General features: G+C 41.3%; 1 protein-coding gene across 1 annotated transcript in view; it reads left to right on the top strand.

The window, feature by feature from the left end:
* The window catches only part of TM7SF3 (transmembrane 7 superfamily member 3), a 36,408-nt gene extending 14,034 nt beyond the window's left edge, over positions 1-22,374 (top strand). Inside the window, exons 4-12 of the mRNA XM_040642270.1 lie at positions 2,190-2,310; positions 3,052-3,223; positions 7,376-7,553; positions 12,422-12,508; positions 14,720-14,800; positions 15,423-15,575; positions 18,445-18,542; positions 19,110-19,272; positions 20,741-22,374. Coding sequence (XP_040498204.1) covers positions 2,190-2,310; positions 3,052-3,223; positions 7,376-7,553; positions 12,422-12,508; positions 14,720-14,800; positions 15,423-15,575; positions 18,445-18,542; positions 19,110-19,272; positions 20,741-21,003 — 1,316 coding nt within the window. The 3' untranslated portion in view covers positions 21,004-22,374. The remainder of the gene's footprint in view (positions 1-2,189; positions 2,311-3,051; positions 3,224-7,375; positions 7,554-12,421; positions 12,509-14,719; positions 14,801-15,422; positions 15,576-18,444; positions 18,543-19,109; positions 19,273-20,740) is intronic.
* The last annotated feature ends 1,037 nt before the right edge of the window (positions 22,375-23,411 follow it).

The following is a 23,411-nucleotide window of genomic DNA, read 5'->3' as shown; positions in this document are numbered from 1 at the left end:
GTGGGTGTGGCTGGAACCACGAATGTGAAGGGCCATGTATGTAATTTGAGGTTTATATTCTATTCTGAAGGAGCATAGAGAATTTTTAAGCAGAGGAATGATATGCATTTCATCTGTCAGAAAGCCAACTCTAGAAGCAGTATGGGGGGTGGTGTGGAGAGGGCATAGCAGGGTCAGGACTCAGCACACCTTTAAGGGCTCAGAGTGAGATGTTTGGAAGGTAGCATTGATGAGACACAATGACCAGTGGTTATGGATTATAAAAGGGAGGAGCGTAGGCTTCCCGTTTGGGCTGCTAAGAGATAGCGATGCAAAGTAGGGGTGAAAGAGAGTTGTGGTGGTGGTGGACAGTTTAGGCAGTCGGGATGGGATAGATGGTGACTTCAAGGACACGATGGATCTGAGATGCTGTAGGGCATCTGGATGGAAATGCACAGTAGGGAGTTCAAGGGCGTGGAGTGGAGACCTGAGGTTAGATGTCCACCTGCAAGGTTCTGAGTAAAAGCCATGGAAGCGAGTAAGATTGTCTAGGCATGTACTTAGGGATTGAGGGGCAAAAACAATAGTGGATATTTTCATAGTGCCTGCTACATGTCAGGCACTGTTTCTGGGTGATGCTAACTGCCGAGGAATAAGTGTAAGACTAAGGAGGAGTCAGGGAGGTAAGAGAAGAGCCTGGAGGTTCTGCTTTAAGTCAGGAGTGGTAAATAGTACATTGCAGAGAGGTCAAGGAGGTGACTCTAAGTGTCCATATGATAGTGCAACGAAGAGTGGCCTTTAGTGGGGATGAAAAGTAGATTACAGTGATTGAGGAGTAAAGGTGAGGTGAGGATATTTAGACTACTCATTTACTCTTACACAGTGTTCTATGTAGCAAAAGGTCATGACCTGATAGAAAACCATAGACTTTGGGTTTTCATTAAGGACAGTATACAAAGAAAAATTAGAGTAGAGCTTCCATTACAATCCAGATCATTTTCTCGGGTGTGGTAGAGATTTGTAAATGCAGGGAAAGGAGAGTATGAGAGAAGAGCAGCGTTGAAATAGATATGCACATTGGGTTTCTCCATTCCAGATGCGGCCAGGGGAAGTCAACCACCAGAATTCCAACAGTTGGTGGAAACCAGGACCCAGCTGTGGGAATGATTGGATGAGTGTATGAAGTTGAGATCTTGTAGATCTTTAAATTGGTTTATCTTTATCTGTCTTATTTTAATCTTTCCACTTGAGTCTACCATAGACAGTCGTTTGCATAGAATTGAGCTCATATCAAGTGACTTCTCTTAAGTTTTGTCATGCTTAACGTCATGAACAGGATTCCTAATAAGAAGAGCTGTTTTAGCTACATTATTAATGTAAATGAAATACCTAAAATTTGTATGAAATTAAATATTCAAATGCTATTCCAATACATGGTCTTGGGAGTCTTTGAGGTCTTTTTTATTTTTACTTTTTTATGTGCACAAAGACTTTTCCAGCACTGAGGATGACACCATCGTTTTTCCAGTTTAAAGGAGCATGTGAAAAGTGGACACCCCTTTCTTTACTGCCCATGGAGTGCCTTTTCTCTTTGGCAGTGTTTTTTCCCCTCTGTCCCTGGGTTCTTAAGCTCTTTTTATGGGATCACGGACCCCCCAAATCTAGTAAAAACATCTCTCCTTAAGAAATGCATGCATTCAACCTTTGGCATACAATTTCAAGGTGTTCATGGGACCTCCAAAGCCCATTCTTGGATACCAGCTTAAGAATATCTGTCTCCAGACCTTTTCAGCTCTAGAGCAGGGGTTGGCAAACACAGACCATGAGCCACATCCAGCCTCTGCCTGTTTTGTACATAAAGTTTTACTAGAAACAGCCATGTTCCCTTGCTGACATACTGTCTGTGGCCGCTTTCGTGCCTCGAGGGCAGGGTTGGGTAGTTGCCACAGAAACCATCAGGCGTGTGAAGCCTGAAATAGTCACCATCTTACCCTTTACAGAAAAGACTTGCTGACCTCTATTCCAGAGCCCTCAATCTCAATTAACTTTTCCCTCTTTAACCTCAGTTCATGAGGTAGTACAAAACCAGAAGCTCTATTATATTTAACTTCTATATGGAAAGTTCTTGTACGAGTAGAGTTCTGTTTTTCTGAGTACAATTTGAATGTAGGAGAATTCTGTGTTGAGTAACTTCCTTATTTTTCGTCCAGATCCTGTCCCTGGAGGCTGTAATTTGGAGTTTGATTTAGATATTGATCCCAACATTTACTTGGAATATAATTTCTTTGAGACAACTATTAAATTTGCCCCAGCAAACCTAGGCTATGCAAGGTATGTCTGTCTTTCTATCTCTTAAAACTGCTTTTAGGACAGCATGACTAGCTGTTGTGTAGAGTCAGTGACCTCCGCAAATCCACGGTTCTCTTTCATAAAATTGAATTAATGTTTAATTTTATTTTGGAATGGAGGTAATTTAAACATTGTAAGTCATATGTGATCTGTCACTTACAATTAATATTGTCTGCCCTCCATTCTTAGCAAGAGCCAGATGTTGACTCTCTATTGTGAGCTTAGAAGTACATTTAGTTTCTGTAGAGTTTTGAATATGGAAAGCATTCTGAAGCCATGAAACACCCTTATATTTTTGTAAGCATTTTGTTATTTTAATGAAAACTCTGCCTTAGTTTCTACTTTACTAGCAATGCTAGCTAACATTGAGTAACATGTGAATGCTGTCTGTATATCATCCATAGTGCTGAGTGCTCTTTGTTCTTGGTCATTTAATCCTGCCAGTTTTATTAAGAAGAGGTGGTGGTTCCTTAAGGGTCACTGAGATTAAGTGACATGCCCATATACACATAGCTAACAAGTGGCAAAGCTGGCATGTCACTCCACGCCTGACTAACGTTAGCATCTGGTTATTTAACCATACTGCCTCTCAGTATGTTACTTTTCTTCGTAATGCCAAAACTGGAATTGCTGCAGAAGTTTGAAATTTGAGCTTTTGGTTCCTTTTATAGATGAGACATGCACCACAAGAGATTGATGTTCCGTTTTGTTGGTTGACTTTAGAGGCACAAATCCTCTGCCGTGTGACACTGGGACGGGACGGGACTCTAGGTGGAGGTTGCTGTACGATGTCTATCAGTATTTTCTGCCCGAGAATGACCTTACCCAGGAGGGCTTGCTAAAGCATCTGCAGAGGATGGCCGAGGTGCCGCAGGTGAAGGCCAATGCTATCAAGGTAAGTCTGGTTCTTACAATTTGTGTGGCCAGATTGTGAGACTTTTGTAAGAGTTGAGAAGGGGAGAAGCTACCAGGAGCTTTTTTTCTTTATAGTTTCCTTGATCTTTCTGGGGTTCTCACTATTCTCTTTCATTCTGTCATTGTCTTGCTAGTGATACCCCAAAGTGATGTTGGCTTTTGAGGAGGTGCATGTAAATTACGTTACATTTTAGTTGCTGTCACATAGATGACTGGGTAATCTTGAGCTACGGAGGAAAGTGATTTTTCTATGTACTCCCATAACTATTAGATAGAAGCTTTTGGCAAATATAAAAGTAGAGTGTTTTTTTGTTTTTTTTTTTAAAAACAGCAACTGTTTAAGGATATACACATTGTCATTAATATTTACTTACTTATTTATTTAAAATACTTTGTTTTTATTTATTTTAGGGAGAGAGCACCCATGTGCACGTGGAGAGAGGGGGAGGGAGAGGGACCAGCAGACTCTGCACTGAGTACAAAGCCCCACATGGGGCTCAGTCTCATGACCCTGAGATCACGACCTGAGCCAAAACCAGAGTCAGCTGCTTAACCCCCTGAGCCACCCAGGTGCCCCTGTCATTAATATTTAAACCCAATCTCAGAAGTCTCTAACTGGAAGCGAAAGTTTTCTCTGACCTTTGGAACCCCTGCAAGCTCTTGGAATACCCAGTGTGGGGTATGGGCCAGCAGCATCGGCACCACCTGGGAGTTTGTTAGAACTGAAGACTCCTTGGCTCCACCCCTGACCTACTGAATCAGAATTTGCATTTTGAGGTCTCCAGGTGATTCCTATGCATATTAAAATTTGAGATTCATGTTACAGATGATTTTTGTGGAGGGCAGGATTTATGTCTTAAAAGGTACCTGATAGCAGTCTAATATAGAAGTTTATCTTTCAGTCTGATGGTTTATGGGTAGAGTTTTTCTAGACTGCTCTGACTTCCAGAAGGTTGATGGGTTACCGGATTTTATAGAAAGCAGTGGCCTATGTGATTAGCCCAGGCCCTCAGTCTATTGCAGAGCAACGTTTCATTTCATTGTGTCCCCTAGGATGTCATGGTCACATGCTAAGAAGGAGCCTTATACAAGAGAACTTATCATGCTTATTCACAAATTTGGAAGCTCTTTGGATAAGTTTACCAGTTGCCTTTTTACATAAAAAATTTTAAAGATCATGTTTCTTCTCATGAAGAATATAAGAATTTATGTAACAGGACCGTTTTAGGTTACTCTTTAACTTTCAGTGAAGAGTTAGAATATCGTATGCCAGAGTTCAGGGAAACCCTCGTTGACTCATGAGGGCACGTTGAAAAGAGTCGGAGCCTGTTTGAAGAGGCTTGCACCGGCCAACTTTGGGGCAATTCAGTCATCAAAAAGAGTAATGATTGATTATAGGTTTTGAATAAATAAAAACAAGTCCATACTGATAGTCATCGGGAGAGACTCCTATACCAAATTACTCTGGAAATCGATGTAGGGAAGGAATTTATGATTAAGCCTTTTCGAAGAGGCACTGTAATTCATCCTCACTGATGAAAGAAGGCTCCTCATGGAAGAATGCTGGCCAGTCAATGTAGAAGGAATAATAAGTTTAGAAAATCACCATTTTCCGTCCTCACTGAAATAATTCAGGGAAGAATCGGCAGGTGAAAGACTGTTGAGAACGGGGTATTCCCAGCATGCTCAGATTAATTCTAATTGCAAAGGGAAAACTTACTTTTGGAGTGGGATGATCTGATGGTCTTGGTCTTATCCATGTGGTCAGTTAGCTTCACTGATAGCAGGTAGCTTGCCTTATGTGCTCATGTGACTCAGTCTGACATCATCCCCATCACTTGTGAAGTATTCTAGCAAAATATGTTTAACCTGAATTCAGTCTATTGGAGTTCCTGTTTATAGGAAATACGTGGGGTAGAAGAACAGGTTGGACACCTAGAGCATACTCTGACAAATCCAGATTGTGGAATGTTCTACGAAACAACTGCTTTTTTTTTTTTTTTAAGATTTTATTTTTATTTTTTAAAGGGAGAGCATGAACAGGTGGTGGGTAAGGGGCAGAGGGAGAGGCAAAGGAGAATCTTAAGCAGACTCTAGCACTGAGTGTGGAGCCCGACAAGGGGCTCAGTCTCACAACCCTGAAATCACAATCTGAGCCGAAACCATGAGTGGGAGGCTTAACTGTGCCACCCAGGCACCCCTTAAGATTTTATTTTTAACTAATTTCTATATTCAACCTGGGGCTTGAACTTAACAGCCATGAGATGAAGAGTCACAGCTTTATCAGCTGAGCCAGCCAGGTACCCCTATAAGACAGCTGATCTGGGGGTGCCGGGGTGGCTCAGTAGGTTAAGCAACTGACTCGATTTCAGCTCAGGTTATGATCTCACGGTCATGAGATTGAGCACTTTATTGGGCTCTGCACTGGGCAGGACGCCTCCTTAAGGTTTCTTTCTCTCCCTCTCCCCCCACCCCAAAACAAACAAACAAACAAACAAACAAAAGACAACTGCTCTTAATCTCTTTAAAAATCATTGGGTGGGTGGGAGAGAGTGATGGGAAGGACTGTCCTAGATATCAGAGACAAACGCCATGCATGAAATGGTTGGATTTTGGTTAAGGGGGAGAAAAGCTAGGAAGACATGGCAGGGGAGGGAGGCACCTGGGTTGCTTAGTCAGTTAACTGTCCGACTTGTGATTTCGACTTGCAGTTTTGGCTCAGATGGGTAGTAAGATGGAGCCGTGGGGACACCCCCCACCCTGCCACTTGAGATTCTCTCTCTCTCCCTCCGCCGCTCCCCCCACTTGCGTGGGTGCTTTCTCTCTCTCTCTCTCAAATAGGTAAATCTTAAAAAAAAAAGATGTGGGAAAATCTGAATATGGACTGTGTATTAGAGAAGAGATTATTGATTTTTTTAGGTGAGCTAAGGTATATGGGTATAGAAGAGAATATCCTTATTCTTAATCTTGCTACTCAGAGTGTGGTAGATGAATGGGTAGCAGTGGCATCACCTGAGAGATTGCTAGAAAAGTGGACTCTCAGGTGCCTCCTCTACCAAAAGAATCAGGATCTGAATTCTAATACCCTCCCCCCAGTGACTATAGGCACATTAAATTTGAGAAATGCGTTTTAGGATGTGCCCACTGGAAGTGAAATGTCATGATATCCGACTTATTGCAAGATGATTCAGCAGGAAAAAATAGAGGGGAAGAAGGAGGAATAAAAAAAAAGAAGTAGAATTAAATATTAACAATTGTTAAATTGAAATTGTGGTATATAGTTTATTCATTGTATTATTCTTTCAGCATTTCTATAAGGTTGAATGTTTCACCATAAAAATGGAGCAGGAGGTAATGTTAACGTTTTGTTGAACTTGACCAGTCCTTTGCCAGAAACACATTTTTGAAGGCTAAGCAATATTTTTAAACAGTAGAAGTTTTCTAAGAGGCTTATAATTATTCCTGAAACTCTAATATTAAATGTTCTCACTTGTATTAACAGGAATGTATTAGTGTATTATGGCTAAAAAGGGCTTTTGTTTCTTCTGTTACATATATTACCTATCTAAGAGACGACCTTTAAAATGGAAGTTTTGAAGTGAAGGACCACTGCGTAATGTAACTATATGGAATGTTTTCTTATTGCAGAAATAAGGACCCAGGTAAACGGGTCCTCTCTGTGAGATGTTCATAAACACTTGTCCGTTGACAGTCCCATAGGCAGTAGTAGTAGAACACTTACTGTGTGCCAAGCATTGTGCTAAGTACTGAGGGAAGAAGGACCAGTGAGCGAGATCTAGTCCTTGCCATTGTGTTGTTTACAATCTAGTAGACGACAAAGTTTTTTTTTATTTTGTCCTAATGTTTACACTTTATATCATATTTTACTTACATTGTTAACGTCTGACGCTATACAAAAACTTGAGAAGCACTTTGTGTAAGAACTTGCTTATATTAGCACATATAACCTGTGTAGGACAGTTGTTTGAGAGCGCTGAATGGGTTGGTGTGTATTTTAAACAAGAATTATAATTTAATATTACAATTTAATATCACATGCAGGTGGGGTTATAATAGGATAGCCTTTTAAAAAAAACTCTGAACGCAAATCACACGTTATTTTTGGCTTCAGGTGGTTACCCTAACAGCTAACGATAAGACAAGTGTTTCCTTCTCCTCTCTCCGAGGACAAGGTGTCATTTATAACGTCATTGTTCGGGACCCACTTCTAAATACCTCTGCTGCTTATGTTCCTGCTCACACTTATGCTTGCAGCTTTGAGGCCAAGGAGGATAATTGTTCTTCCCTTGGTGAGTATATGGATTTAAACTTCGAAATTTCTTCTTTGACTTTGCAGATCTAGGTCAACCAATCCAGAACTTAAGAGTACTAAAAAAATGCTCTTGTCTAGTCTTCATTCATTCAGCAAATGCCTTTTGAGCCCCTCCATTGTTCTGCTCTCTGTTCCAGGCACAGGGATACAGCAGAGAACAAAACAGACAGAATACTGTGCTCCTGGAGCTTGCGTTTTCTCGGGGGAGATGAGACAGACGAGATAAATTTGTAAAATATGCATCATGTGAGACTGCTGAGCGCTAAGAAGCTACATTCAGTAGGAAAGGTGGATGATAACAAGTGACAGTGAGGGGAGAAGTTCGAGAGCCATGGCCAGGGAGGCCCATGCTGAAGCTAACCATTGAGTGGAGACCCGAGGCGAGGCGGGGAGTCATGCGTGTCTGGGCAGTACTGCTGGACGGAGGGAGCAAAGGCCCTCAGCCAGGGGCCTTCCTGGTGTGTTTAAGAACAGCAGCGAGAGCGTGGCTGGAGGAGCCTGAGGAGGGGGAGAGGTGCAGCCTGGTAGGTCACAGTGCAGGCAGAAGCTTCTACTCAGAGCAAAATGGAAAGGCGTTGGTGGGTTTGAGCAGGGAGTGCCATGATCTGACTCCTGTTTTGGTGGGATCACTCCAGCTGCTTTTAGGAGAAAAGTCGGGGGCAGGATGAGACACGGAGACGGATCGTGGATATTCAGGTGATAGAGGACAGTGGTTTAGATCGGAGGGTGGCAGTGGAGGCGTTGCAAGATCATCCTGTGTGTGTTTCTGAAATAGTTTCACAGAAAAGATGCAAAAATACAAAGAGTTTCTGCATCATGTTCACTCGGATTCCTCACATGTGAACGTATGATGCTATTTGCTTTTTATTCTTTATGGTGCGCTCGTGTGCACGCTCTCTCCACATGTATGTACACGTACACGACTCTTTGAGCCACTTGAGAGTAAGTTGCAGACAGAAAGATATTTTTCCCTTAAATATTTCTATGTATTTTTTATGTAACCATAGTAAAAACGACCAAATGCACAGTTAACTTTGATACAGCACTGTTATTTAATCTACAGTTGTTATTAAGTTTCACTAGTTATTCCACTAATGTCCTTTATAAAAAACAATTTGATCACATGTTGCATTTAACTGAATCATCTCTTTGGTCTTCTGTAATCTGGAACAATTCCTCAGTCTGGTTTTAACTTTCAAGACCTTGACCTTTTTGAGGAGTACAGGCTAACTTTTTAGAACCCAGTTTGGGTTCGTCCGATGTTTCCTCATGATTAAATTCACATTGTGCATTTTTGGTGGGAATACAGAAAATCGATGTTGTGCCCTTCTTAGGACGCACTTGATATCTATTTGTCCCATTACTGGTGGTGATAACCCTGACTGTTTGGTTAGTGGTGTCTGCCAGGTTTCCCCATTATATTTTTCCCTTTCAGCATTTATTACTAGGTGGTTGCCAATGGCAATTTTGTAATTTCATCATTTTTTAATATTAGTTGGCATTCTATTGTAAGCAAGAGATTTCTTTTCTCCCCTATTTATTTATTTATATACATGAACCCATGGATTCGTAATCCTCTGGATAATAATCCATTACTATCATTATTTTCATGTTAAATTGTCCCAGATTTGGCCAATGAGTGGCTGCATATATTTTGAAAGAGAGCCAGGGAATATTGCTGATCAGAGGAGTGGTTGAAGAAAGGTGTAAAAGATGACTACGATTTTGGCCGGGGCAACGTGAGAGCTAGAACTGCCATTCTGGGAAAGATTGTTGGAGGAGCGGGTTTGGGAGGACGTATCAGGAATTTAGTTTTGGACACGTTCAGTTTGAGAACCTTAGGAAGTATTCAAGTGGACATGTTGAATTGACGGTTGTAAGTATGCTGGAATTCAGGGGAAGGGTGTGGGCTGGAGATTACCTTGAACGCCATCCAATGAAATAGACAGCATTTAAGGCCATGGACTAGATGGCCTTCCTGTGGAGTGAGAATGTAGAAAAGATGGGTCTAAGGACAGAGCCCTGGGCACTCTGGCGCTTAGAGGTCAGGAAATTAGGAACTGAAAAATGACCACCGGATTTAGCAACGTGGAGGCCGTTGGTGTCAGAGCTGTTTCGGTGGAGCACTGGGGTAACCTTACTGGAGTATGTTCAAGAACAAATAGGAGGAGGGGTGCCTGGGTGGCTCAGCCGTCAAGCGTCTGCCTTCGGCTCAGGTCATGATCCCAGGGAAGTGGGATTGCGCCCTGCATCGGGCTCCCTGCTTGGTGGGAAGCCTGCTTCTCCCTCTCCTACTCCCCCTGCTTGTGTTCCCTCTCTCACTTTGTCTCTCTCTGTCAAATAAATAAAATCTTTAAACAAACAAACAAATAGGAAAGAAATTGGAGAAAAGTCCAAATGGCACTTTCCAGGAGTTTTGCTCTAAAGGGTAAAGTCTATCCATTGTGTTCAGGGCCTAGGGTTCCTTCTCCTCTGGCATAGCTGTATCCCATCCGGTCTTCCACTGTCACACTCAGGATCCTGGAGAGATACAATGTAGGAGACCCAGGCAGATAAAAGTTCTGTATTTTTCACTGATAGACTTAATCTAGGTTCCTAGTCCCCTTCCCTTGAGCCCTTCCTCACCAGAGCCCCTCCTAATTCGAAAGCCCCCCTCCCCTGGGTTTCCGTCTCTAAGTGTTAGGCCAGGGGAAAGGGGGCTCTGATCCTGTTCCTCCAGCCTGGAGTTGACCCCTCCTAGTGATGCTGGTCCTAGTGTTGCTTTCATTTTCAAGCTTGATGTGTATCTTTCCTGAGCTTGGAGTAGGGAGGAGTTACCCACATTGCCTTTTATTTAAAAGCTCGGCCTATGTGTCATAACCTAGAGTGATACCGTGATGATTAAACACTGCTCTGCTGGACTGTCTTCTATCCTCCTAGTCCATTCACCCCTTTGTCTTCACTGCCCCCCAGAGTGCCCATTTGTCTCTAGTGTTGTCTCTAGAGTCTGCTTCTTATGAAACCTTCTGCTCTCTGTTTTTTCCTGTATTTTTTTTTTTGGTCCTTTCCTGGTACCATGATAGGGGATTCCATTTAGTTCCTCTCTGCTGTCTGATATCGGGGAGGAAAGCTAACTGTGTGTGTCCGTTTTTATTGGGTTGGAAGGTCTTGCTAACTTCGATGATTGTGTTCTCTGGAAACTGCCACTAGATTTGCGTTTGAAAAAAAAACTATCCCAGCAAACTCCACGCTTGTGGTGTAAAGATTAAATCATAGAACAGCAATCAACCACAGGTCTGAAAGAAGCAGAATGTGGCGTTTTATCTTTTGTTTCATCTTTCTTTTGGGCGCTTTGTTCTCAGAAAAGCTGCTGTGTGGGTGTGTATCACGCCCTGCAAATTCTGGTCTTCTGGCTTGTGTTTGTGTAACGGTAGGTCTTCCCGGTACCTCCATGTGAGCACTCTTAAGCGTTTTATGCGTTTTCATCTGTGGTAACATTGCAACATTTTCCACATGAGATTATATGCGTGTTTTGTTTCCGTTTTGAGTTCAGGGATTACTTTCTTGTGTTGATCTCAAAGGTCATGATGGTGAATTTAGTAAGTGTCGTTTTCTCTTTGGTAAACTGCATCTTTTGGTTCATGTTAGTTATATTTAAGTTGGCGCCTATTAAGGACCATGAGCGTTGGGATTCTTGGGCATCATGAGCTATTGTGCTTTATTGTTCGTTATAAAGCTACATTTTTTCCGTTATAAAGCTTCAGTCCAACATGTGGACTGAAGACGGGCAGTAATTTGTTCATGTGTGACTTACGGTGTACGACATGTTCTTTTACTTTAATCTTAGTTTCGGTCAAAACTTTTTATGATGGAGAGCTTCAGAGAACCTTCATATACTAATTTTTCAGCATTAACGATTTCGATTCATGGCACGATTTGATTTCAGCCATATACCCACCTGGGTCTCTGCCTCCTAGTCCTCCTTACTGGATTTTTTTTTTTTTAAGATTTTTTTTTTTTTTTAAGATTTTATTTATTTATGTGACAGAGAGACAGCCAGCGAGAGAGGGAACACAGCAGGGGGAGTGGGAGAGGAAGAAGCAGGCTCCCAGCAGAGGAGCCCGATGTGGGACTCGATCCCGGAACGCCAGGATCACGCCCTGAGCCAAAGGCAGACGCCCAACGACTGCGCTACCCAGGCGCCCCTGGATTTTTTGTAATAGCAAATCCGTGGCCATCATTTTGCTCACAAAATTTCAGTGTGTACGTGTATGTGCACACGTGTGTATGTGTGCATCTTAAAGATAAGCTCTGTTTTATCACCAACACAAGTTTCAGTGAAAAATATTGAAGATAATTTCCTAATAGCATCAAATTAACAGCCAGTATTTACATTTTCCCAATCATCCTAATTGTTTTTCAGTTTTTTTTTTATTTGAATCGGGTTTCAGATGATGTCTGTACATCTTATTTAGTTGATTTGTCTTTTAAATCTTTTAATCCCTAGTTCTCCTTTCCGCTGCCTCCTTTTTTCTTGCAGTTTGTGAAGAAACAAAACTATTTTATGCACACACAACACCCCAAGAATGTGTCAGAAGTAGTGCTGCATACCTCGTCAGGAAGCATAGATTGTCGCTTCCTCTTTTTGTTACAGCAGTAGCATTGCTATTCATTGCCCACATAAAATCATTTGTTAGGGGTAGCAAGGTTTATAATTTATATGCTTGTATTTGTATAGGTATATATCATGAATTAAAGTATATATATTGTCAGGTCACTTTGCTTTTTTCATGAAGCTTTGTTCTAGTAATTAAATATAAGGTATTAAATTGGACATATTATCCACTAAATTCTCGTTATTTTTAGGAAGAATATCAACCAAAGTGTTCTTCACCCTTTTTGCCCTGCTTGGCCTCTTCATTTGTTTTTTTGGACACAGATTCTGGAAAACAGGTATTACTGATGTAGTTATTTACATGGTATTTACAAGCTATTTACATGGCTTGTGGGTTTTTTGCTTAAATTCTGCTGGAAAATTTATGACCTTTAAGGAGATGAAGCAACCGCTTATCTCCAGCTATCTTCATAGATTGTGACTGGGTTCTTTTCAGTAAAGATTTTACTTAGTTGCTGTGCATTTTAATTTTTTCTCTTAGCAAGGGAGTATAACCTCCTCTTATTAAGAGGGAAGCAAAACTGGATTTACACACCAAACTTCTTCAATTGCTAGGTCAGCTAGCTGACTAAAAATAACTGGGGTTGGAAAGCAGGACATTTGTATAAGAATGTGTGGATTTTGAAGATGGTGATTGACGTAGTTTCAGATACATCAAGCTGCAGGTCTGTGGTATATGTAGATTGAAAAGTCTGCTTAGTTCCGGGAGGTTCAGACTGCAAATAGGAAGGCCACAATCTTCTCCGTGAAACCTGTTCAGGGAGCGGAATACAGTAGTTCCCTCTTATCTGTGGGGCATACTTTCCAAATGTTCTAGTGGATGCCTGAAATTGTGGACAGTACTTGAACCCTATATATATATTTTTTTTTCTTATCTATACATACCTATGATAAAATTTAATTTATAAATTAGGCACAGTAAGAGAGTAACAATAACTAATAATAAAATAGAATAATTATGGCAAGATGCTGTAATAAAAGTTATGTCAATGTGATCCCTCTTTCTCAAAATATCTTTTTGTCCTGCACTTGTCCTTCCTATGCTGATGTGAGATAATAAAATGCCCATATGATGAGATGAAGTGAGGTGAATGATGTAGGTAGGAATTGTGACATATGTTAGGCTACTATTTGACCTTCTGACGGAACCTCAGAAGGATTATCATCTGCTTCTGGACCATGGGGTAACTGAAGCCATGAAAAGAGAAACAGTGGATGGGGGGACTACTATATAAATTATGTTCGCTGAATTGCTTTGAATTTTTGGGCTGTCTTTTATGTAACAGTGTTTGCAACTAAAAAAAAAATCCTTATTTAATTCATTAACAAGGAGTATAATGGAGCATCAAGGGAAGAGTGAAAATAATCCTGATCTCAAACTTTTTAAAATTGTTTTAATAAATTATGAATTATGGGGGTGCCTGGTGCCTCAGTTGGGTAAGCGTCTGACTCTTGATCTCAGCTCAGGTCTTGATCTCAGGGTCGTGAGTTCAAGCCCCATGTTGGGCTCCATGCTGAGCCTGGAGCCTACTTTAAAAAAAAAAAAAAAATTTATGGGGCGTCTGGGTGGCTCAGTTGGTTAAGCGACTGCCTTTGGCCCAGGTCGTGATCCTGAAGTCCCAGGATTGAGTCCTGCATCAGGCTCTCTGCTCAGCAGGGAGTCTGCTTCTCCCTCTGACCCTCCCCCCTCTCATGCTCTCTCATTCTCTCTCTCTCTCAAATAAATAAATAAAATCTTTTTAAAAAATTGTGAATTGAAGTAGGCAACTCCTTCATTATTATGGATGAAGACAGTGATTAATTATTCATCCTAAAGGATGAATAAAAGAAAGGTATAAAAGTCACTTTTTAAAAAAAGATTTATTTATTTATTTGTTTGTCAGAGAGAGAGAGAGTGAGCACAAGCAAGGGGAGCGGCAGGCAGAGGGAGAAGCGGGCTCCCTGCTGAACAAGGAGCCCGATGCGGGACTCGATCCCAGCACCCTGGGATAATGACCTAAGCTGAACGCAGATGCTTAACTGACTGAGCCACCAGACTTCCCAAAAGTCACTTTTGACTTTGGAATATTTTGTTGTTTTTCCTTACCTTTTATTTTTGCTCATGTAACAAATTGAAATGTAGTGTGTTGTTTCAGATCAGACACAGTGACGAAAGTATACTATTCTTGTTTTCAGTGGGAAGTATGAGGATGTTAAAATGAGCTATGAAATTAACAGTTAACAACTTACCAATTGAAATTGACCTCTGTGCAGTGTATCTAATAGTTAATACTTTAATATTATATTCACTTAATAATATTTACTCCCAGTGACTTCTAAATATTTCCTGAAAGACAGAAATTTATTTCTTTCCCTGAATGTCCTAATGTGTGTAAATTCTGGAAGTTTAAGCATGTATCTGTAGGTTAGAAATTTAAATTGCGCTGTGAAAAGAATACCTAACCATACTTGTATTTTTTTTTTTTCTTTTTCTGATGGTTTGCTGCTAGAATTATTTTTCATAGGCTTTATCTTCATGGGTTTCTTCTTCTACATACCGATTACAAGACTGACACTTATTACATATGATGGTAAGTGAAAATAATACAGTTTGATTGGGAAGAAAGGGGTTGTGTTCATACTCCCCCTTTCTTTCTATAGTTTGACCAGTACTGTGTGTGATAGATATGCTGTTATGTGTGTAAATAACGGGCCACCTATACTCGAAACATCTTTTCTAGGCAACTCATTTAGATCTTCTCTTCTGGATTTTTAGTTTGCATGGTGAATTCGTTGGTACTTAGGAAAGTGAAGGGCTATGTTGATTATAAACCCGTGTTCCAGCTATGCGGTATATTGAAGATACGAGATTTACAACAATCAAAATATTAAGATTTTCTTTACCTTAAACACAACCCATCCTTCCTTGTCGTATTTGACAGAATGCGTGTCGCCCCTTCTTCCTTAGTCCGGTTTTGTGGGTTGTGCCAAGCCACACCTACCACTTGCCTGGGAGGTTTAGCTCACCTGCTGGTTTCTGCGGCTCAGAGCAGCCCCTCCTCAGAGGCCTCCCCACGCTGGTTTCATGGCACCGCCTTAGTGCCTGACGTGCTGAAAGGCTAAGGTTGCGTCTGGTAATGGTACTGTGTGTCTAATGCATGTGGTAGGAAAAGCTGCCTCTGATCAAACAGTTCATCTTCTCCTTCTGTGCAGTTCGTCTGATTCTGACAGCCGTCGCTGGAAGCGTTGGGGGGGTTCTCTTGGTAGCTGCTTGGTGGCGATTTGGAATCCTCCTGTTCTGCATGCTGTGTGTCGGATCAGTGCTGGGCTTCCTCATCTCCTCAGTGATGTTCTTCACTCTGCTGGGTAGGACGTGTGTAATGTTTTCTGTGTTCAGTTTACTGTTTGCAAAACCTTGTGTGGGTTCTCTAGGTACAAACACTGCCCCATCAGGGGCTTGGGGCCTTGCCTGTAGAGTTCTGGAAATCTCTATGGATGATGTGGCACTTTAGAGAAGGCCAGTACAAAGTGAATCTTAAGCAGAAGCCCAGTATATCCCACAGATAAACTTGGCACTGCTCTGCCAGCAGCGGAGTTGCAGCCTGGTGCTTCGTTCCTGGTTGTCTTATACCCCAGCCTTCACTCCCACCATCTGCCAGACCCCAGGCGTTCCGACGTACCTACTTGTCATCTAGGGCCGTGGCACAGGGGATAGTTCAGGGGATTTTTTTTTTTTTTAAGTAATTCAGTTTCTATCAATTTTTAGAATGTGGTTAACTTGTAAGTTAACTTTCTTTTGTAGGGGAGGAAAATTTTCCCTTTTATCCTTCCAAGGTTCTTTGGCTGGTCTAATCATTAAATTGACATAAGATAGATTAATAAGAGAAGAACAAATTTAACTTTGTATGTACAGTTAACCCCTTAAAAATAGACCAAAAGGCAGTCAGGCCCTTGAGGCTTCTTTGTCATCCTGAGCTAAGGAATGGGGTAGTCGCTGGGAGTTTCAGAGGTGGGGAGGGCATTTTGCAAGAAAAGAAGAGCAGACGTTTGGTAATCAGGCAGTTTGCCCTACCAGGCAGTTAAGTATTTCAGATAATGTTGTTACCACTGGTAGTTGCTCTTTCTGGGTCCGGTTCCCTATGTAAATTCTTTTAGGCAGTTATCGAAGTGATTCAAGTTTTTCTGACTCTGCTGGATCTTGATTGCCTTCAACTCAGAATAATCCACATGCCAAAGTGGCACGTTTTGGAGTGGCAACTTCTGCCCCCCTTCACTTGGCAGTTGTAATAATAACTTACACTTCGGGATTGTTGCCAAAAATGCAAAAAAAAGAAAAGTATTTATATTCTAAGGTACACTTTTAGGCTATTTCCTTCTTGTGATAATGTTTAGTTCTTCTGTTATGTATATCCACATCAGATTAAAGTTAATGGAAATGTTAGATATAAGAAGAGCTGTCTCTGGAGGCTGTCCTCTCTTGAGAACACAGGGTGTAATTTACAGAGTGCGGTTGGCTCGCTGAAACTTTTCTTTTTTTTCCAAGACCAGAAAGAATTGACATTGTTTACTGACCACTCCAAGGCCCTTAATTCTGATTTTAGCCAAACCTATAGTCAGGTTCATTCCCACAGGCCTCTTGCAGGTAGCTTTTTATCTACACAGTCTGAGGCAAAGTAGCAATGTTTAGATTTGGCTCAAGGACAGGTTCACAGGGATGTTTGTTGAAAATGCAGATTCAGGGCCCTACTCCAAAAGTGCTAAATCAACTACTTAATGAGCTCCCTTCCCTTTCTTTGTTAATGCTTGGAGAATGGAGGGATGATTGGTTGGACCTTTTAATAGTTAATGTGTTTATTTGTGAACTGTCTCATTGATGAAGGACAGTTAGGGTGAGTGTCTCCGGTGGGTGCAAAATCATATTTTTTAAGCATTAAAATTTGAAAAATATTGGCTAACGTCTCTGATCTAATTAAATTACTACTGTATTCACTTTATGATGTTGCTGGCAAAGAGCTTATACTCTGAAAGGGTCAGTCTTCACATGCCTGCATCACAACTACTATTTTTTTTTTTTTAAAGATTTTATTTATTTATTTGACAGAGATAGAGACAGCCAGCGAGAGAGGGAACACAAGCAGGGGGAGTGGGAGAGGAAGAAGCAGGCTCATAGCGGAGGAGCCTGATGTGGGGCTCGATCCCAGATCGCCGGGATCACGTCCTGAGCCGAAGGCAGACGCTTAACCGCTGTGCCACCCAGGCGCCCCACAACTACTATTTTTAATCCCTGGATTCCTTGACTTTTTTTTTTTTTTAAAGCTACATGTGTATTTTGTGAAAGTTAATACAGCTAACCTACAGAATATGATCCATAAATTCATCTCACTGCAACATGTTGTAATTCACTTTCTGAGAATGTGGAGTCCCAAGGTCACATCTTACTACAGAACTCCCCCTCTTCTGGGATTTATGGGTCTCAAGATACAGGGCCACCTCCAGTTGAACTGAGTGATGGTGCCAGTATCAGTATAGTTGTCAGGCTTATGTTCTTGCTATTTAAATTTAATTTATAAATAGGAGTTCTACTAGAGTCTTCCTGGGTCACCGCAGGCGTGCCGCATTTTGGAGAAGGGTTTAGTAGAAGCGCAGGTAAGCGGTTAGCTCCTTTCTTTCCGGATGCTTGAAGAATCGCATCTTCCAGGATGCAGTGGCTGGGCAGGAAATGCATTGATGGTAAAAATCTAGTAAGTGGATTTTGCTGCTCCTCTTGGGTAGGAGTTCATATAGTTAGCTCTGAATGCCATTTACTTGCACTTTTTACTTTGCAGTACAAAATCATAGTGTGATAGAAACATAGAGCAAGGGAGGATGATTTGGAGCTTGGACACGAAATAGTTCAGTCTTCTCATTTTATGGGTTGGGAAACTGAGGCCCAGCATCACAGCTAGTGAATGGAAGAGCTTGGACTAGACCAGCCTCTTCTAAGTTTTCCTGGGAATAAATGCAGAGCATTTTCCTGCTTGATTTTCCTCCCACCCCTCAACCTTCTAAGACACAGCCTTCAAAGGGGATTGTATTGGCAGTTAAATGAAAAAAGTCAGAATTCATTTCTAATTGCCAACCTCTTCCCTGGTGGTTATAATAAACCTTCAGTGCATGTCTGTGTTTAGATGTTGAGAGAATGAAATTGAACTTGGTAAACCTGTTGTTAACTCCTGCTTTCTTTTTGCTTTTTCAGGAAACCTGAAGATTTTTCAAGACGATGGTGTGTTCTGGGTGACCTTCTCTTGTATAGCTGTTATCATTCCAGTAGTTTTCATGGGCTGCCTAAGAATAGTAAGTGTTTCATCAAGTGAGATTTATTCATCCTGTTGTCCCGGACCTTCAGTTGTTCCCTTACTGCATCATTTTGCATGTTTCATTTACCTGGGAGAGCTACACGAGACGCTGTAGGAGATGATTAATTTTAAATAGCCTTGTTACTGTGAAAGCAAGAGAAGTTCTGATTACAATTAGCGCACAGTGTTTTTTTCATCAAGTGGGGCAGGTCACCGCTGTCAGTGCTTTGAACGGTGGGAGCAGAGAGGTTGGGCTCACTGTAAACGCACAAGCCGGTGGATCATTAGTTTCAACGGTCTCTCCAGAGGAAGCGTTCTTCGTCTAATTAGACTTTATTATTGAGGTTCTTTCACAGGGAAGGCATTTCCTATGATTAAGGTAAACTGTGTTTGAAGAACTCACTATGGGTGTCAAAGGTGGTTTTCAGTTTACTTTATTCAGCTCTGAGACTTGACCCTGTTGCATGTGCCCTGAGGGAGAAGTGATTCCCTGTGAGTGAGCAGGGTTAGAAACTATTCCTTGTTCTACCAGTGGCGATGCCTAAACGCTTGTATTCTTCCACAGCTGAACATACTGACTTGTGGATTCATTGGCTCCTACTCGGTGGTCTTGGCCTTTGACAGTTACTCGTACACAAGCCTTTCTCACATCACTTTGAATGTACTCAAGAGAGCACTCAACGTGAATTTCCACAGAGCTTTCACAAATGTGCCTTTTCAAACTAACGGTAAGACTAAATCCAAGAACCAGAGTGACAGCCAAGTAAGAATACTGGCCCACTTGTGCTAATAAGAGCACTCGGTAACTAGATTGAAAGAAGGTTAACTGGACAGGAGGAGGAAACTCACACGATACAAATGCTATTAGAGCCTTCTGTTAATGAGCACTTATCATAGGAAAAAAAATTTAAATTTGTAAGGTGGTTGAAGTTCACACTTCTAAAAATCTTCTAAATGAACTTTGTTAAGAAATTTCTCAACTGGGGGGTGCCTGGGTGGCTCAGTCGTTAAGCATCTGCCTTTGGCTCAGGTCATGATCCTGGGGTCCTGGGATCGAACCCCGCATCGGGCTCCCTGATCAGTGGGAAGCCTGCTTCCTCCTCTTCCACTCCCCCTGCTTGTGTTCCCTCTCTCCCTGTCTGTCAAATAAACAAAATCTTAAAAAAAAAAAAAAAAAAGAAATTTCTCAACCAGGATTACTTACGTTACCTGGTCAATTCCCAGTGGTGAGAAAAATCCTGGGAAAAAGCTGTTTGGTTGGGGTGGGATGAGGGATGAGAATGACAGCCTGATTGTTAAAGTTATTCCCTTGTTTCCCTCCGTTAAAGAAACATGTAATTTGCTACTTGAAAGTGAAAAAGTGATTTTCAATCAGTAGGTGTTATTGTTTCTGCTATTGTAAGATTCTACCCATTGAAGGTTCTCTATTAACTTTTTGAAGAAAAAAAATGACTAAATGTTCACAACGAATGTAGGATGTGTTGGTTTCAGAAGTGTTAAAATATGGAAGCTAGAAAGGCATGTCTTGGAATTGAAGATACATAAGCAGTCATGATTGCTGTGAATATTTAAGGACAAGTCTTTCCCTCTACCATCCTGAGCCTGCCCTCAGTGGTAAGAGGTTGGTGGTGGAGACCTTGAAATCCACGTATCTTGCAGGTTTTACATGCAAAACATTATTTTGTCAAGCCTTTTACTGGAAGCTCAGTTACAGTTTGTTGAATCTCTCCAGGCGTTTCTGTATCCACTCTGTGTGAGGGCGTGGGGCCCCATATTGAGTGGAATGGGAAAAAAGAGAGCAGGGTGGCATCTAGTTTCCGTGATATATGTTTGCGAGGTGTAGCTAGAGGACTGCTTTCTCCCCACCCGAGCCCCAGAAAAACACAACCACCACACCTGTGGGCACTGGTCGTAGAATACTGGAATTCCAAGGATGCAAACAACGGATTCCTTACAGCCTTTCTGGACTTTCAAATGCCTATAATAGAAAATTCCTGTTTTAAAACTGAAGACTGTAGCTTCCTTATTCATTCCTTGGTTGTAAGTGAAGAGGTAGACGTTTGGCCAAACTCACCAGAAAGTCTAATATTGCTGAGAGAGAATGACACAGATTTATTAAACTATGAAAGGTTAAGTGTTAGAGCTGTTTAGGGTTTAAAATACAAGAGTTCAAACTGCTTTTCTGCTGTTTTTTAGACTTTATCCTCCTGGCAGTATGGGGGATGCTTGCCGTAAGTGGAATTACATTACAGATTCGAAGAGAAAGAGGGCGACCGTTTTTTCCTCCCCACCCGTACAAGTTATGGAAGCGAGAGAGGGAGCGCAGAGTAACAAACGTTCTGGACCCTAGCTACCACATCCCTCCATTGAGAGAGAGGCTCTACGGCCGACTAACTCAGATCAAAGAACTCTTCCGGAAGGAGCAGACGGCTGGAGAGAGAACACCCCTGCTTCTGTAGATGCCGAGGGGCTGGGTCGGTGTGATCTCGAAGTACAACTGGAGCGTTGGCCCAGCTTTGGTGTGTGTGCCCAGCCTGCTTCGGCCATCTCCGGTGCACGTCTGAGAAGAAAACAGGCTTTTGTATCTGTCTGTGCTTTGCACAATATTGTGGTGTCCTTACTGATATATTATCAAAAGGTACCCTTCTTTTGTTTATTTTTAATTATGGTAAAATTGCACATTTACTGTGTCAGTCATAAAGTGTATATAGTTCAGTAGGCACTTTGTTTTTGCCTTTTATTGCTCCAAATGCTAATTTGAATACTAAATTATGTCAGTTATTTGAAAATAGGTCAGCTTATATGGATAATAAAACTTTGATCTGGATATAATGGCCTCGTTTTTTTTTCTTTAAAGGCCTTTTAAAGTAGCGTTGACATCTGATTTCCAATTTAAAGCATTAGAATTGTTTCTCAGGAAACCAGTTGGCTCCTACCCCAATCTATAGTCTCATTAGTAAGGAAACCTTTTCAAATTTGCATTTTGTAGTTCTTTCTGCTAAATCGGTTTTTATTAGCATTGATGTAAAACACAGGTTTCAAAAATTTTCTCTTTCGTATAAAGACTTCGTACCATCTGTGTTTTAGTGATGAGGAGGGAGTCAAAAAGGAATTAGGTGTTTAAAGGAGCTGCTTTGAATTAGGACCTTGGATTCTGTAAGCAAAGTCCCTTCAGTGTTGACCCTGTTTGCCCACAAGCAAGCACCTGGATGCCCTGGGCTGCACACCGATTCCTCATGGCCTTTTCTCTTAAGTGTCAGAGATGCTGCCTCTGGTTCTGTTGTGGACTGTAAGCTGGTGATTCTGACATAGGCCTGAGTCACAGCGAGGGTAGTTGTGGTTGGTGGCATACACATTGTGATTAACCACTATTTAAACGATGCTGCTTTTAAGAGTTTTTTCAAAGTACAGTAGATTTTTGAAGTTTCAGGTAACTGGAAAGTTTTCAGTTTTTGCATTTAAAAGTGTTTTGAAAAGGCCGAAACAAAGTGCAGACATACAAAACTAATCATTTTTGCTTTGCAAAATTACACAGGTGTTTACCATTCTGTAATCCTGTTTATATAAGTTCAGTAATACTTGAAATTTTTTTTTAATCACTTTAGGGATTCTGGCATCTGCCATATCTTCGTGCATTCTAACAAAGTTCTATGGAATGTTTGTGAGTTATTTTCTATACCATCAAAAGGTATTGCCACTGAAGACTGTAAACACAGAGCACACTTTTTTGGAGGCTTGAGACAAATTGTTTAAAATTTTTCATAATTTGGGTAATAAAAAGCCAGTTTGTATAATTTTTTAATAATAAATACCACCTATTTTGAAAAAAATGCTGAAACGTCTCATTATTACTAAATTTTTATAAAAATTTGTTACCAAGTGTGTGTACCGCAGCAATAAGACAAGATAGAAGTTTCATAGGTATAGCATTACTTCATCTGGAGAAGTAAATCTTTATTTTCAAAATTCAGTTTAAGCCTAAATGAAATAATAGGAAACGAAGGAAATCTGAGGCAGTGTGTTCGAATTTATATCCCTTGTTAGAAGGAGAGCTGAGGGCTTCGGTGGCTTACTTTGCGTCGGTGTCCTTAGCACTTCAGGTTTGTCCAACCGAAGACAAGTAAAAAGTAGTAGTATTACCTCAAGTGTTTTAGTTCTGATTAACCTGTTACGGGTTAGCTACCAGGTTGCCAAACCACAGCAGCTAACTAGTGCTGTGGACCAGTAGAGTTCTGTAGAAGGTTGGGATGAAAAATTGATTCTACCGAGGAAATTGCTAGACTGTTAGACCAGGTACAGACCTTAGAGATCATGTGATCTGACCCCTTACTTTATAACTGAGGAAATTCTTGATGACAGAGTCAATTATATGAAGTCACTATTATCAATAATGGTGCCCAGATCAAAATTTGGGATACCTGACTTCGCATCCAAGTGTGCTTTACGCTGTATCATAATGGAAATGTAAATCATTATTTTCAATTTTCTTCTGCTGGTGAATTGGTGACAACACAGTGAGACGGCAGCCTTCTGCAGGCAGAGAGGCGTCAGTGGAAACCCATCTCGATCTGGGACTTCCAGCCTCCAGAATGGTGAGAAAATAAATTTCTGTTGTTTAAGCCATCCCGTGTGCGGTATTTTATGGCAGCCCTAGCTAGAAACTAACATACTTTAGGAATCATTTTACCCTGATTGTTGATTGAAAGACTTCTGGGCAATGTGACCAGTGCGTTTGCAAGGACCACTCTATGCAAGGGAGGTAGAGACGGGCTCAAGCTAGCGGAAACTTGGACTGACCCAGGGACTACCACATAACCATTACACTGGGGAGGTTGGCAGGTCTGGATCAGGCTATATCAGCAGAAGA

Source organism: Ursus maritimus, unplaced genomic scaffold (genome assembly GCF_017311325.1).
Source record: "Ursus maritimus isolate PB19 unplaced genomic scaffold, ASM1731132v1 scaffold_26, whole genome shotgun sequence".
NCBI classification, from domain to species: Eukaryota; Metazoa; Chordata; class Mammalia; order Carnivora; family Ursidae; genus Ursus; species Ursus maritimus.
This window is presented reverse-complemented; position numbering and strand designations above follow the sequence as displayed.